Source organism: Vidua macroura, chromosome 17, assembly GCF_024509145.1.
Source record: "Vidua macroura isolate BioBank_ID:100142 chromosome 17, ASM2450914v1, whole genome shotgun sequence".
NCBI classification, from domain to species: Eukaryota; Metazoa; Chordata; class Aves; order Passeriformes; family Viduidae; genus Vidua; species Vidua macroura.
In genome coordinates, this window is record NC_071587.1 from 1,043,796 (window position 1) to 1,057,847 (window position 14,052).

General features: G+C 49.6%; 1 protein-coding gene across 8 annotated transcripts in view; it reads right to left on the reverse strand.

Moving 5' to 3' along the window:
• Positions 1-2,890: 2,890 nt before the first annotated feature.
• The window catches only part of CHD6 (chromodomain helicase DNA binding protein 6), a 92,330-nt gene continuing 81,168 nt past the window's right edge, over positions 2,891-14,052 (reverse strand). For 4 of the 8 annotated variants that reach the window (XM_053993354.1, XM_053993352.1, XM_053993353.1 and 1 more), the window contains exons 32-38: positions 13,674-13,822; positions 13,186-13,392; positions 12,093-12,539; positions 11,256-11,444; positions 9,414-9,533; positions 8,273-8,377; positions 2,891-6,271 (exon numbers count right to left, since the gene is read on the reverse strand). In XM_053993354.1, the coding sequence (XP_053849329.1) occupies positions 5,381-6,271; positions 8,273-8,377; positions 9,414-9,533; positions 11,256-11,444; positions 12,093-12,539; positions 13,186-13,392; positions 13,674-13,822 (2,108 nt within the window). In that variant the 3' untranslated portion in view covers positions 2,891-5,380. The remainder of the gene's footprint in view (positions 6,272-8,272; positions 8,378-9,413; positions 9,534-11,255; positions 11,445-12,092; positions 12,540-13,185; positions 13,393-13,673; positions 13,823-14,052) is intronic. The other 4 variants (XM_053993359.1, XM_053993357.1, XM_053993355.1 and 1 more) reach the window with 2 other exon arrangements.

A 14,052-nucleotide genomic window follows, 5' to 3' on the forward strand; every position in this document is an offset into this window, starting at 1 on the left:
CGGCGGATCCCCCTCCCCGGTACCTGCGGCGATGCGAGGATGCTCAGAGGCGCGTTCAGGACCCGGCCCCGCCGCACCCGCTCACTCGGCAGCCCCTGCCCTGCCCCGACCTCCGACCCCACTCAGAGATCCTGGGGTTAGTTTTCTTGAAAATGCCCTTCTGCAAAGTGCAAGGATCAGTTCGTGGGATCCGCAGGCTGGTGGGGCCGGTCCCTCACAGAGAATCAGATCAGCTCCGTGCTTTCCAAAACATAAAAATCAGCCTTAATCCAACATTCCATAAAAAACAGCCTTAATCAAACATCAAAATCTCTTTAGAAAATACTGGCCATAAGAGCATGGAAAACTGCCTGTCATAAGCAGATAGGAAATGTGTTTCATTTGGGGTATTGAGGCTTTGGGTCCCACAGGCTTATTTATTCGTTCTAGACCAGAGATGTGTCTTCCTCTAGGTGAGCCGAGCTTTGTTCTTTGTGCATCTCTTCCTCTATCAGGAATCTCTGTCCTTTTCTGGAGGGGAAAAAAGACACTGTGAGGTTTTCCTTTAAAATTTCTTTTTTCCAAAGAATACAGGCAATTCCTGTACAATGTCTCCCTGTGCTATAGCACAGCCACCTGAGAAACTTGACAACCAGTGTTTGGCAGGAGCTCAGAGAGAGGAGAGGCAGGAGCATCTGCCATGGCTCTCACTCCCCTCAGCTGCTCCTGCAACAGGTCAAGGACACTGGTATTTCTTGAAACCCTCTGAAGGCTCATGCTGGGCTTGCCTGAACTGATGTGTTCAGGCAGGCTGGGACTGAGTTCCAAGTTAAACCAGTAACGTCACATCTCATCCAGACCACTGGCAAATGGAACCAGGTAGTGGTGCTGTATGGAGTTGTTCATTAATTAAAATCCCACTGGAGGGAGAACAAGGCCACATGGGGAGTAGGACTGATCTTCTGCTTGAGCTGAAGATCTTGCATTGTTTTATACCTCTTGAGGTGAAATCTTGATTCTTCAGGAATTAGTGCCACCTATGGCACTGCACTGATGGTCTCCAGCCACCCCTGGGAGCACCATGAAACAACCAGCATCCCTAAAAGCCGTGTGGGAGGGTGAGGATGATGTTCCCAGGCCTGCTGCCGAAAGGTACAGGGCACACTGTGCAGACTGATGGGAAGGGGACTGAGAGAGAAGCTGTACTTCTCTTCACTCCACTTTTCCAGAGCTGCTGCTCTGCAGGACTGGCAGCACTGCCTGCCTGTCTGGTGCCTATGGCCAAGCATGGCTGCCATGGGCAGCTGGGCACTGCCACACAGGCTGTGAAGAATTTGGGGACTTTACCTGTAGTGTAGTGCCTGGAAATTGCTTTGAGGTTGTAAAATGTGAGGAGATTCCTCACATTTGATCTTGTGACTCAGCCTGTGCTCCAGAGCCCTTGGGGCTGAAGTGGCTCCTGAAGAGGTGAGGAACAAAACTGCACTGAAAAGCTCAAGTTTCAATGCAAACCAGATGTCATTAGAGAAACTGCCTTCTGCTCACTGCTGGCCAAGATTTCCAACCCCAAATCCTTTCTTGTAACTGTCAAGAGCCCAGAGTGGGGACATCTGCACCTGGGGTAGGTAAAGTTCCCCCAACCATGGCTCAGTGCTGAGGAAAATTCTTCCCCCCTTTTTGTGACCATAAAGGGAATTAGAGATCCTATCTAAATGTGTGATGAGACTTCTCTGTGTCCTGTCAGATAAAAACCAGGCAAGGACAGCAGGGATGTGCAGCTGTGCCTGTTTTACTCACTCTCTCCAGGAAGGGGCACTTGTATCCTGTAATACACAATAGGGAGCAAGCTGTGCCCACAGTGCCTATCCTCCACCACATCCACTCACTGCCAGCAGCGGGTAGCACACCTTGTCTGAAGAGACAGAGACCAGCCACCACTGATGTGACAGCTCAAAGCCAGCACATGCTCCTCCATGGCCCTCCTGCTGCAGCTTCTGCCAGCAAATATCCTGCATTATGGATGCCGAGGTGCAAGGCTGCAGTGTGTCGAGCCAGATTTTAAAGAGAGACTCTGGAACTGGAAATTCATAGTTCACGATACCATTTTGCCAGCCTTTTCTGTGGGGGACTTTTCTCTTTTTCTTCCCCAAAGGAGCAACAAAATACCAGGACAAGGTGCTTACACAGGGCAGATGGAGCAGTAAAAGCATTGCTTTTACTCTGTGTCTTTTTTCCTGGATCTTGGAAGAATGGAGCTGGTCCTGCACGCCATTCTGATGAAACACTGACGAATGCCTGCTTTGCTAAAGCCTGAGATCCTTACACAGAGATTTAGGACAAGCATTTCACAAAACTTGGAGGTACAGGAAGCACAGGAGAGGAGCCCAGCACCCCCAGTACCCCACCTGCTGTGACGGGCTGTGCACATGGCAAGGGGTGTAACTGCTTGGAGGGTGGGGGGGTGTGTGATAACTGTGGAGGCCTCTGGACTTCCACCCACCCTTGTGGAAAAAGCAGGTCAGCAGAGAGCCCCTGTGCATCCTCTGTGCTTCAACTGGCCCTGGAGCTTGGGCTGCTCCTGGCATCTTGCAACCCATGTGGAACATGAGCTCCCTCAGGCTGGCAAGTTCACCCAGGGCGCTGTGGGAACTGTGGCTTCGCCCCCTCACAGTGAGCAGCAGAGTAACACACAGGGCACCAGGAGCAGCCTAGAGCAGCGACCAGGCCACTGTTTTCAACAGCTTCTCAAGGGGATCATGCTGAGAAAAAGGCAAGTCACGTTTATCACTGAGTCACGTGAATTAAGCATTCACATATATTTGCTGAAAAAAATTATATACATCTGTAGCAAGGCTCTCCCAAGTCTGAAAGATAAGCATCCTCTAGTCACTAAATTAAAAAAATAAAAATCTGACTTTTAAATATTTTTCTTTTTATCCATGTTCAAGAGCACAGACAGTTTATTTTGTTAGCACATTTCGTGAAGGATGTATGTGTGTGAATAGCCATGAAAACCAGTCAAAATTTGGCGTTTGTTTGGGATATGATGGAAAAGAAGAAGCAGCCACTTAACGCCTTACAGTCTAAATAATCCACAGAGTATATCGGGTTGCAAAAGGGTCACAAAGTAGCAAAGAGAAGCCTAAACACCCAGAGACGTAGCATACATGTGTGCTAAGGAAGAACAAGGTATAGAGCATGCTGGCTAATTAAATAAATTTCACTTTAGACCCTGTTCCTTATGTGTGTAACCCTGGAAAAATTATCCCGTAACAAGAAATGGACTTGGAAGAGATTTCTGTATCCATTCACAGTAAGGCTTTGAAGATATATGAAGTTTTATAGCATTTGTATTTTAAGGATTTAGGGCAAGTACATGTTCTTCCACTGAATAAAAACAAAGTTAGTACTTAAAAGGTTCAAAAATATATCAATCGTGACTTTTTTTTTTACATAAATAAATTATATTGATTTTGGATTTAACAGCTGAAAAAACCCTTTCTGCTTCCACTGGAGGCAAAAACTGAACAAAATGTTAGTTAAATAGAGATAGCAGCATTTCTAAGAAATCTGTCGACAGTGATACAGTATCTATGCTACAAGAATGTTATTAAATAGACCACAATTATTGGGGGGGAGGAGAACTGCATTATGATTGGCTAAATCCTTTTAAAAAATCATCCAATCCAGTAAACTCAGAACAAATTTGGCAAAAATATAAACCAACTGGTTTTTTGACCACGGGTAACAGACTTCTTTGAGATGCTAATTTTAACATGTACATAATTTATAATCCCAAATGTATAAAAGACAATGACAAAAAGCATCATAAATAAATAATGCAAACTGAAATAGTTATGTCAAAACATTTGGACCATCCGATAAATTAGCAAAACTGCAACAGGAAAAAAAAAGTAAAAAATACAGTAAATTGTGACAACCAGGTGTGAAACTGATGAGTAGCACACTCCAACTCCCTCCCCGCCTGCCCTTCACTCACTGCTGCACCACTGTGGCTTTATTCAATTCTCAGACCATGAGCTGCAAGTAAGAACAACCCCAAAAGAAAGAAGAATTAAAGGAGTGAAGGGAAGGAGAAATCAGAGTTGCCTGTGGAGGAGTCTCAGTACCCAGAGGTGGAGTGGGGGGCTGGCAGCATTAAAACCTGTCCATTTGAAATGCAGATGCTGAAATCATTTGGAGGACTGGAAATACTGTTCAACAGCAAACGGAATGGGAAGAAGACAAAGTCATCTCTTCACAGTCCACCACTAGAAAGTAAGAAATTCAGGCTCTGGAAGTCTCAAGGTTCCTTCTCAGAGGACTCCCCAAGGAGGGAAGCTGGCCTACGGCCTTCTCCGTGTTTGCTGAAAGAACGCCGCTTCTGGGGTAAGGAGTGGAAACTATAAAAACTCAGAAAGCCTAAGTGGTCACATAAGAGCATTAAAATCAGTGTGGTCTGTTCATGGCTAGAAAAAAATACCTTTAGAGCACCTGTAATGCCATAGCTGAGAACTAATGCCAGAGAGGAGAACTGAAGACAAGCAGAATGATGAAGGAACTGGCTGCTACAGATACGGTAACCCCAGAAAAGTCATGCAAGTGTGCAAAACCTTTCCAGCCCAAGCTGGAAAGTTCTTGTAACTACCAAGGAAAGGGCAACTAAATTCCACATAACATAAAACCAAACGTTGGTTTTAAAAAACACAAAAGAATGTCTACATCATTTTTTCACTCTCTGCAGTTTGTCTCCAAACCTTTGAGGTGGGGATGATCAAGAAATTATATCACTACCAGTTATGCTTTTCCTTTCAAAGAAATGAATATATGCATTTTCAATTATTAGTTATATACTTCTGTCTATACTACTATTCTAGTAACCATGATAAAATAGGGAAATACTTTAAATCAAAAATACACATTAGCACTTACTATAGCTGTGCTTTTAGCCCAAATACAGGCTTTTTTGTTCAGTGTTGCTGTAGACAGAAATACCCTTGTCTGTGTGTTACACCAAGAGATAAACACTTTGCTTTTGCTTTTGTTTTTTTTTGCTGCTTTTTCTTCTCAAAGGAGTGAGCAATTTGCGGGGGGTGACCAAGTACTGGATTTACTATTGTCAGCTGGGATGATCGACTGGAAAAACAGAATGAGAATTCGGTGCCTCCCATACTAGCTAGACAACACTGTTTATCTAATAAAGTGGCAAGACCCTGCAACTATTAACATGTAGTATGTCACCAGTTTTTTCTGACAGGGAATTAGGTAGATAATATTACTCATGGAAACACAGGTTTATGAAGGTGGAGCAGGGTGGAAGGGGAAGTAACAAAGAGTTTATGGGATAAGAAACTCACAAGCCACAATCTTTTTGTGTTTTTCTTTCAATGAAACAAAAGATTTAATCGGTATCATGAGCTGCTTGGCGCTCCTCCTCTGCTGGTCCGTCCTGCTCCTTCTCTGCCCCCACTGGCAGGCTCTGCTGCACACAGTTTTGACTGTTTGCAGCTTCTTTTTCCGGCAGTGAGACAGTTTCTGGCTCTGGATTTGCCAATTCCCCTTTCGCTTTCTTCCTCTTCCGCTTCTGGCTCTCCAGGTTTGCCGCCTCTGAGTGCCTGGTTTGCTGGATGCCAGGCAGCGCCATGCCGATGCCAGGGGAAAGGAACATGGAGGGATAGATCAGTCCAGGAGACATCCCTGGGATAAGAAATGGGTTAAAAGCTACAGGACTACTGGTAGTTATTGCGGATTCTGTCTGATTAGAAAATGAACTAGGACCAGGCTTATCTTCAGCAAGAGGTTCCTTTTTCCCATCCTGGTTGCCCTGTTTCTCCTCATTGGCTTTCTCGGTGCTGGCTGTGCCACCTTTCGTTGTGCTTGTTAACGAAGTCGGAGCAGTCGCAGTGCAAGCTGTGGTCATTGGGGAGTTGAGGAGTCCTCCCACACCGAACATCTGGGGTACGGTCGCCATGCCCGGGAGCATCATGGGCAACATGCTCAGGGTGCTCTTCACATCCTCACCAGAGGGCACTGCTGCAAAGCCAGCAGGAAACCCGACCAGCCCGGTCAGAGGGATCCCTTGCATATTTCTCATGTTCTGAAGTCCCACTAGATCCATCCCAGCAATTAGTCCATTCATGAACAGTGGTCCCATTCCAGAAGAAGAATCTGCTACAACACCAGGGCCTTTAAGGAGTTCATTCCGGGGCCTCCTCCCTCTCCGTCGCGGCCCAGTGTCCCGGAGCACAGGCTCGGTGAGGATGCGATTGAATTTGTTTTCGGGTAAGTAGCCCTGAAAATGAGACATAACAGAGAACACCTGACAGTTACTACTGCAGCAAAGGGAATCTGGCTTGTCCGTGCCCACATCTGTGTCCCCCAGATGGTGTTGGCACAGAAATATTTGCCTACATGATATGGAATTTGAGAGGTACACACAACTTTTCCCCAAGAGATGCTGCCAAATGCAGAACACCCTTGCTCCACCCTGGCAGGATCCTGCACTCTCAAATGCTCAGGGAGGGGAGGAGGAAGCATGTTTTTACCCTGTTTTTCACCCCAGCCCTCAGCACCAGCTGCTCACAGCACGAGAAGCACTGGGGCAGCGTGGTGTCAGCTGCCCACTCGGCTCCCTGCCCAGCTCTAATTGTGCCTTCAGCAACAGGTAAAAAAATCCTCTTAGAGATGGGAAGGGCCAAATTTTCAATGCTCTGCAGGACAGCAAAGCTAATGGGATGACACAGAGAGTGGGCATGCTGTCTGAGGAGTTCCTCGTCAAGAGCTTCATGGAGATGCCAGGGAGCATTCAAAAAGCTCTTCTGACAGAAGAGACATGGGACCAAAACACAGCAGCCAGAAGTGGGTAAGACCATCTGGTTACACAGAGCACTGCGGGGGGATCCACAGCACAGTTTAAGACTCCTGTTTTCAGCATCCTCAACACAGACATTTAAACATTTCCCTTTGTGGTTCCCTTGGGTATCAATATCACCACTCTTTAAACCATTTCAAATAATAAATTTAGGTAGGAAAAGTATTTCCTGTTGACATCTGTAGTGCAGAAATGTGAATTAGATGTGCCTGGCAGTCTGCTCAGCACAGCACCTGCCCAAGGAGGGAGAACCTTCTGGGAGCATCTCCCACTGACATGTGGGAGAAGCTACACAGAGCCATGAGTGCCCCTGGGCTTTGTGGGGCAGCCAGCCCCAGCTCCTGCTGGCCTGAGAGCCCAGAGCTGCTGGCCATCCTTCTGCATCCCTCCCCTGCCAGGATGGGTATGCATTCTCCAAAAGCTCAGTGTCCATGGGGTGGGAATGATCATGGGGATGCAGCCACTGGAGCAGGGCACAGGAGAGGTGCCCAGGCAGCGCCAGGCACACAGTGGTTTCTGTGGCAAAGAGACTGTCCCCTCAAGTCAGGGGAAGGAAGAGCTGTCAGCTCACCCAGGGCTGGCTGCCCAGATGGGGCCCTGATGCCAGCCTGGACATGGAGCCATTTCCTGGGCAGTGGGACAGACCATGTCAAATCTCCAGCGCTAAGGAAAAACCAATTTGAGAGCACTACAAACCTCTAAGATTCACCAACAGATTCACCCTCCAGCCCTCTGCAAGGCTGTCACACAAACCACTGCAGCCCTAAACCAGGCAGCAGGTGAGAGGGACTACAGGGAGAAGTCTGGATAAGGCCAGCCCGTGGGGCAGGGCAGGACGATCTGGCAGTGTCATGCATGCTGGAGGGGAGAGTGCTCCTCCACAAGCTCTGCCACACACCAGGGCAGGGATTGGTGGATGGACAAGGTGGATGAATGTGGCACAGGAGACTCCATCCTGCCCCTCTCCCTGCCTGTGTCTGACACTTCAGGCCTGGTGACCTGTGGGGCCTGCAGTGGGTCCACGGCTGTGCAGGCAGAGCTCACAGGAGCTGATGAAAAGCATCAACTAGAGGTGTTTTTGAAAATTTGACCCATGAGAATGTTTTGTCCACACCCTTCTGTCCAGCTCCTAGGGCATTCCTCTTGCCCCTGGTACCCCAGGCATCCCAAGGCTCTGCAGCCAGGCATGCTGAGCCCCGCTCCCGGGGCACTGGGCCCCCTCTCTGTGGCCTGGCCACGGGGCTGGCAGTGGCACGGCCCAACCTCCCACTCTGCCCCGGTGCTGCAGCCATCCCCTCCCACACGCCCAGCCCGGGGCCTGCCTCACAGCTCCCAGATCCTCACTGGAGAAAGGTTGTGGGGATGGGGAAGGGAAAAAAAAAAGATGACATGATACAGATTTCTCCAAAAGCTCTAACTTACTGAAAGCTTAACAATGTCAGCCCAGTCAGCTGCAACAGCATACTCCAAGTTTGCATCAAGCCACCTTGGCAATTCCTTCAATGCTGGTGCTGTGGCTCCCCCTAACTATAAAACACAGCAGAAGGATGACCTCTATTGCAGAGAGAGTTATGTAAAATAATACAAAAAATATGATTACACTTCCCCTAGCTTCTTGCTTTGGGCTGCAATTTGGCTGGGATGGAGACTCTTGCCTTGCTACACTTGCCTTTCTTCAGGATTTGGTGACACACAGCTCAGGGAGAAAAGGCAGGTTCAGCCTCTGTGGCCCAGCCCACTGCCCTCCCAGGTACCAGTGATGGGGACAGAGCTTCAGTAATAGCCATATTTAGAACTGGCAAGGTCCCCAACTCACCTAGGAAAGGCCAGCATGGGGATAACAAAGGGGAACACAGATGTTGCTGAAACAACCTTTCTGCCTCACTCTTTAGTTTTGCTTTGAGATGTGATTAATGTCACATCACCTTCTGACCTTGTACAGTCCTGGGTGTGTTTAAGAACTAATTTTGGTGCAAAGTACTCCTGAACACCCCTTCTTTTTCACAGAGGTGAACATCAGTGCCCTGGAGATTAAACTGCAGATGAGTAAATCCAAGCTCCTTGCTCAGAAAGCAAGAAAAAGCCCTTCCAACCCTCAACTTTCTACAAGCCCAGCAGTGGGATGGGTATTGGTGTGCTCTGGCCTGTACCTCATAAGGAGGAACAAACCAAAGGTATTTGCATGGCAATGTTACAATTTGTGGCATATTGCAATGAACTCAAGGGGAACAATCAAATCCAGGATGGGAGGCACATGACAGGACTGTGCTGAGGGTGGCTTTAAAGCCAAAGGCTGTACCCCATTGCCACTGAGGGGTCTGTGCCCCCTGGCAAGGGACTACACTCCCACATCCCTTACTTCACACAGACAGTCACTTATTTCACAGGTCTGCATGTCCCTGGGCACACATGTGTCACAGGATAATGTAGATTAGAGACCTCTTTCAGACTTTTGTCTCATCCATAGGCTTCTCTGGATTAAATCTCCCCAACAGGCGAGCTCAAAGTCTGCTAAGCATTTTTGGGACACTGAGGGCAGAGCACAGAAGAGGCCTTTGCTTACCCGCCGTCCGGTACCCTTATGTACCACCGGCACTCGCTCCTCTCCCGTCAGAGAGCTAATGTCCAGTTTGTTAGGGTCCTTGCAGCGCTGCCTCCTCTGCTTGGGCTTGTCTGAAAAATTCTGGAGTGCAAACAAGACAATGTTAATGAGACTAGATGGCTTAATGAGCCTGGCTGGCTACAAGCCCTGCAGAAGAGCAGCATGGATGGGCTCTCGAGGGACAGGGAATCCCTGTAGGCTGGGGCAGGAGCAGCACCAGCAGCACAAACTGGTCCGTGCCACAGGACCAGCTCTCAAATGAGCAAAACTGATATAAAGGGGTCTCCAGTGTACCCCACTTAGAGCGCTTTAGCCTTTTCTAACTCCCCTCCACTCCTGACACTGCAGGTTCTTATACATGCATCTGTAAACAGGACACTGCATACAGCCAGCAAAGAGAGAACAGGTCTGTGTGTGTCACTCTCATACAGCCACCTGCTTCTCACCAGCTCAGCTGTGCTGTGTCTCCTTCCTCTTTTAGCTGTTTTCACCACAGAGATGCTGCACCATGTTTCTTTGGGATCAGAGCCCTCTGGAACTGCAACCTACCGAGTTACAACCAAGTCATTGCACACCCACTGTCGATGTGCCTGCAGGGATGGAGCATTGTAACAAACAACTCAGACAGCGCGGATTCATGAGAGTCAGAAAAAAACCCTGAGTGCAGTTCATCCTTTGAACAGAGCTACTGCAGTACCCCAAAGCCCCTCTCAATCCATCCTACACGGAGAGAAGAGATCCTGCAGGGCTGGCCTGGGGCTTTCTGGGAGCAAGAGCTTCACCAGAGGCATGGTCAGACTGGGCAGGCTCCAGCACCTCCCTGGAAGACAAGGGTGTTGTGAGTCTGGCCCTGGGCACACAGCTGGATGCATCTCTGGACTTTGAAAAGCAAACGCCATCCTGCTGGGCAGATGTTGGGCTCCTCACCTCTCATCTCTAACAAGCTTTAAAACGCTAATGTCTTGCCTATACTTCAAGCTCCAGGAAATACACCCCTGCCTCAGGCACATGATCCTTCAGGACCAAGATGCAGAGTCTTTTCTGTTTTACCACCACATTTCTTCCTGCTCTGTTTCATGGCCTGTGCTCTGCCTACCACATGGTCTAACAGGCTAAATAAGCTGAAACCTGTAGCAAACCAACCTGTGAAACCAAGAGGGGGAGGTTTATGAGAGAGCAGGAAGAATCAGACACATTGTGCACCTCACTCTGAGCCACTGCTTTCTGAGAGCATCCATGGCCACATGGCCACAGCCTGTCAGCCTCCAACACAGCCTCTTTGGTCTGGCTCTTAAAGAGAGCAGGTTTTTTCTTGCCTGGGAACCTTATTTAGTACAACAGCACTGCCTATAATGACTCCAGGTGAAAAAGAACAACATAGACAGACCTTGAGCACCTCAAATCCATTTTCTCATTTCTGTCCCCGTCCATCCCTGGCACTTCTGGAACACATTGTGCACTGGGCAGATAGATGCACTGCAGCTGGAGAACTGACCTTGGGTAACAGGCTCAGCTCCTAAAGGATGCCAGACAGGTCCATGCCCAGAGAGCCCTGAGGGTACTGACAGTCCCCTGTCTGGCCATGTTTGTCTCCTGGGGGAAAGGAGAGGAGTTCTCCAGCAGCAAGTGCTTTTTGTTGCTGTACAGGGGAACAGTGCTCACCTCTTAAACATGTAATGAATCCCTGAACAGCACCAATGAACACCCCAAATCATATTACAAGAGAAAACATAACACAAAGGGCAACACACAAGGCAGGCACACACACACACACACACACGTGCCACTGAAGGCCACCCTTACTGTGCCAAAGCTGGGGACATCGAGTGTGTAGTCAGACTGCTGCCGGAGCCAGTCAAGGAGACTCTTATTCGGGACAGCCTTCTCTTGGCTGCCTGCAGCTGGGACTGGCTGTGGAGTTGAGGTAGCTGCAATCGGCCCATCAGGGAGGGGACTGTTCTGAGGGGGCTGTGGCTGGTCTTCCTGAACATCCTGCCGTGGAAGGAGGAGCAGGGACAGCCCATCAGCAGTGTGCAGTGATGCATGTGCACCGCAAGAAGCACAGCTCCTAAAGCAGGTCATTTGCTCCCATCATACAGACTAATCCAGATACTCCCAGTGCCTCTTCCTTAAATGACCACCCACCACCACATTACATTTCCACTCCATCCCCAGCACTGGTGGTAGGGAGGGCAGAGAGAGCTGAGAGATGCTTCTGAACTCACAAGGAAACACTCCAATCACCAGGAAGACCAACTTCCCCTCAGATCACTCCTAAAAGTGGTCTAGGGGCACTGGTCTTACTCCATTCTTTGTGTGGATCCCAGGACAGAAGGCGAAAGGGGGTAGTAGGATCTTGTCTTCCTCATTTTCCCTAAACCTAAACATTTCCTGAAGGTGGGACAGCTGCTTCTGATAATGTTTAAAAGGATTCAAACACTCCAGAGTGCTGTAAACCAGAGAGATAACTTCCCTTCCTCCCTGTAGTATCTACTCCTGCTTGGTCCTGCACAAACCGACCTGTCCTGGAGGAAGCTGTGCAGTGTCATGGGCAGCAGAGCTTGGAGGGGCAAGCTGGGCCATCAAACAAACTATGCTGACTCCACTGGGTTCATATGAAAGGAGGGAGCATCAACCCACCTGCAGCCTGTTTGGAAGAGGCCTCTCCTTCAAGAAGATGAGGTCCATCCCTTCAACATTTTTTCTCCTGCCTCGTCTCCTCCTCATGGCAGCATCATCTCTTCGGAGGCTGCCATTTACAATCTGTCCAGTGACAGGATGGATTAACCCTGCCTGTAGGATGCCAGACAAGTCCATGCCCAGGGAGCTCTGGAGGGCATTCATGGTCCCCAGTTTGGGCATGTTTGTATTCAGGGGGAAAGGAGAGGAGTTCCCTGGGGACCCATCAGAGCCTCTGGACAAGTCCACCGCTGCCTCGCGCCAGCCGTTCAGCACAATGGGTGGATGGACATGGGCTGCTGCCAGCTGCTCCAGGCTCCTCTGTTTGGCATCTCTCTCCATCTCGAATTCATAGGGTCTCCTGTGCTTCCGCTCATCTTTTGCAAAGGCAGGGCTCAGGAAACCTTCCTGTGTGTAGCAAAGCCACAGAGGGTTACAGCTGCTCCTGCCATGCCCAGGGACCACAGCTTCTCACACCAGCACTGAGCTAATGGTCATCCCTGCCTCTCCAAGGAGCCCTGAGGGATGTCCTTTCCCTGGGCATATCACATCTCTTTCCCTGTATGGGGGTGGTGCAGGAGCACCCTCGCACACACTCAGATATCCCAAGGTGTTATAATCATGGCTGCTCTGCCAGCTGCTGGGGCCCCAGGCCACCAGCTCCTGTCTGTCCAATGTGACTGTTGGGGACTGGGGCACTGGGACTTGGGAGCTGGGGACTTGACAGGGCAGTGTTCCTTGCACCCCTTCCTTTGGGATACCAGTGGGATATCCCCTTTGACCATGTCAGGTGCTCCAGTGCTGACTCTGGAAGCGCCTCTAGAGCCACAGAAGCTGTGGAGCTGCCAACAGCAGCTGCCTTCCTAGGAGGGCAGCAGGGCTGAGAGCACGGGGCACTCTCCAGAAGCTATCACCAGGGGACCAAGTGGCTTAAGCCATGTGTTATACACCCCAACTGGCACCAAGAGGGCCCACTTGGGAGACTCCTGAGTACTTCTGGGCAATGTCTCACCCCAGACTCTTAAGCCTTTCTCTGCCTGAGGTCCTCCCTCACCTTTTGTACCCGTGACATTAAGACCCCGTTACTGAAGGTGGGATCAGGGGCTTCTGACTCAGTAAAGCTGCTCCTGCTGCCGGTGTTGCTAGCCATGGCTGGGGCTGTCAGCAGGCTCTGTGCCTCAAACTGCTGGCTGGAGGAAGGCCACTTGCCCTTCAGGATGGCATGGCAGATATTGTCAATGCGGTTGATGATCACACGGTCCTGCAAACAGAATTGGATGGTGGTAAGCTAAAACTGGAATGAGTGACCCATGTATGACATCTCAGAATTAAAGTCAAGCCCAGCCCAGGTGATCTCTGCTCAGCAAGGAACTGCTCTGGGGGCAAACATCTCCATGGCACAGGTGCTTGGGAAGAGCACCTTGGCCAGAGTATCCAATGGGGTGTATAGAGAAGCAAGAGGCAGAGCTGGAGCTGTGTGAGCCACTGCTGGCCAGGGGTACCCAGGAACACTTTGATACAAACTGTTCATTTGAACCTCACCTTAGGCCACTCTGAGAAGGAGTAAAGCGTCTTCTCCTGCAGCAGCTGGGCAATGGTTGGTGCCCGGGCATCCTGAAGATCGTCAATTTCCCCGGGCAGGACAGAAGCAGAATTCTTGTTCTCTTCCACCAAGTACTTCTCTGGACCATCTAAAAAAGCAAGGGAGAATAGAACCCACCACCACCCTGCCTTTCTTCTTGTCTAGAGTCGGGGAGTATCTCTTTACACATTCTCACCCCAATGCCCAGCTAGCTCCACAAAAGTCCCAAACAGTCCCCAAGTCTCCAAGAGAAGAAGCAGACTTGGACCAGAGCAGGCAGCCCGAGCTACTCAGGAAGGAACATAATTCCCCTGAGCTGAGTTTGGGGGGCTTGAATTG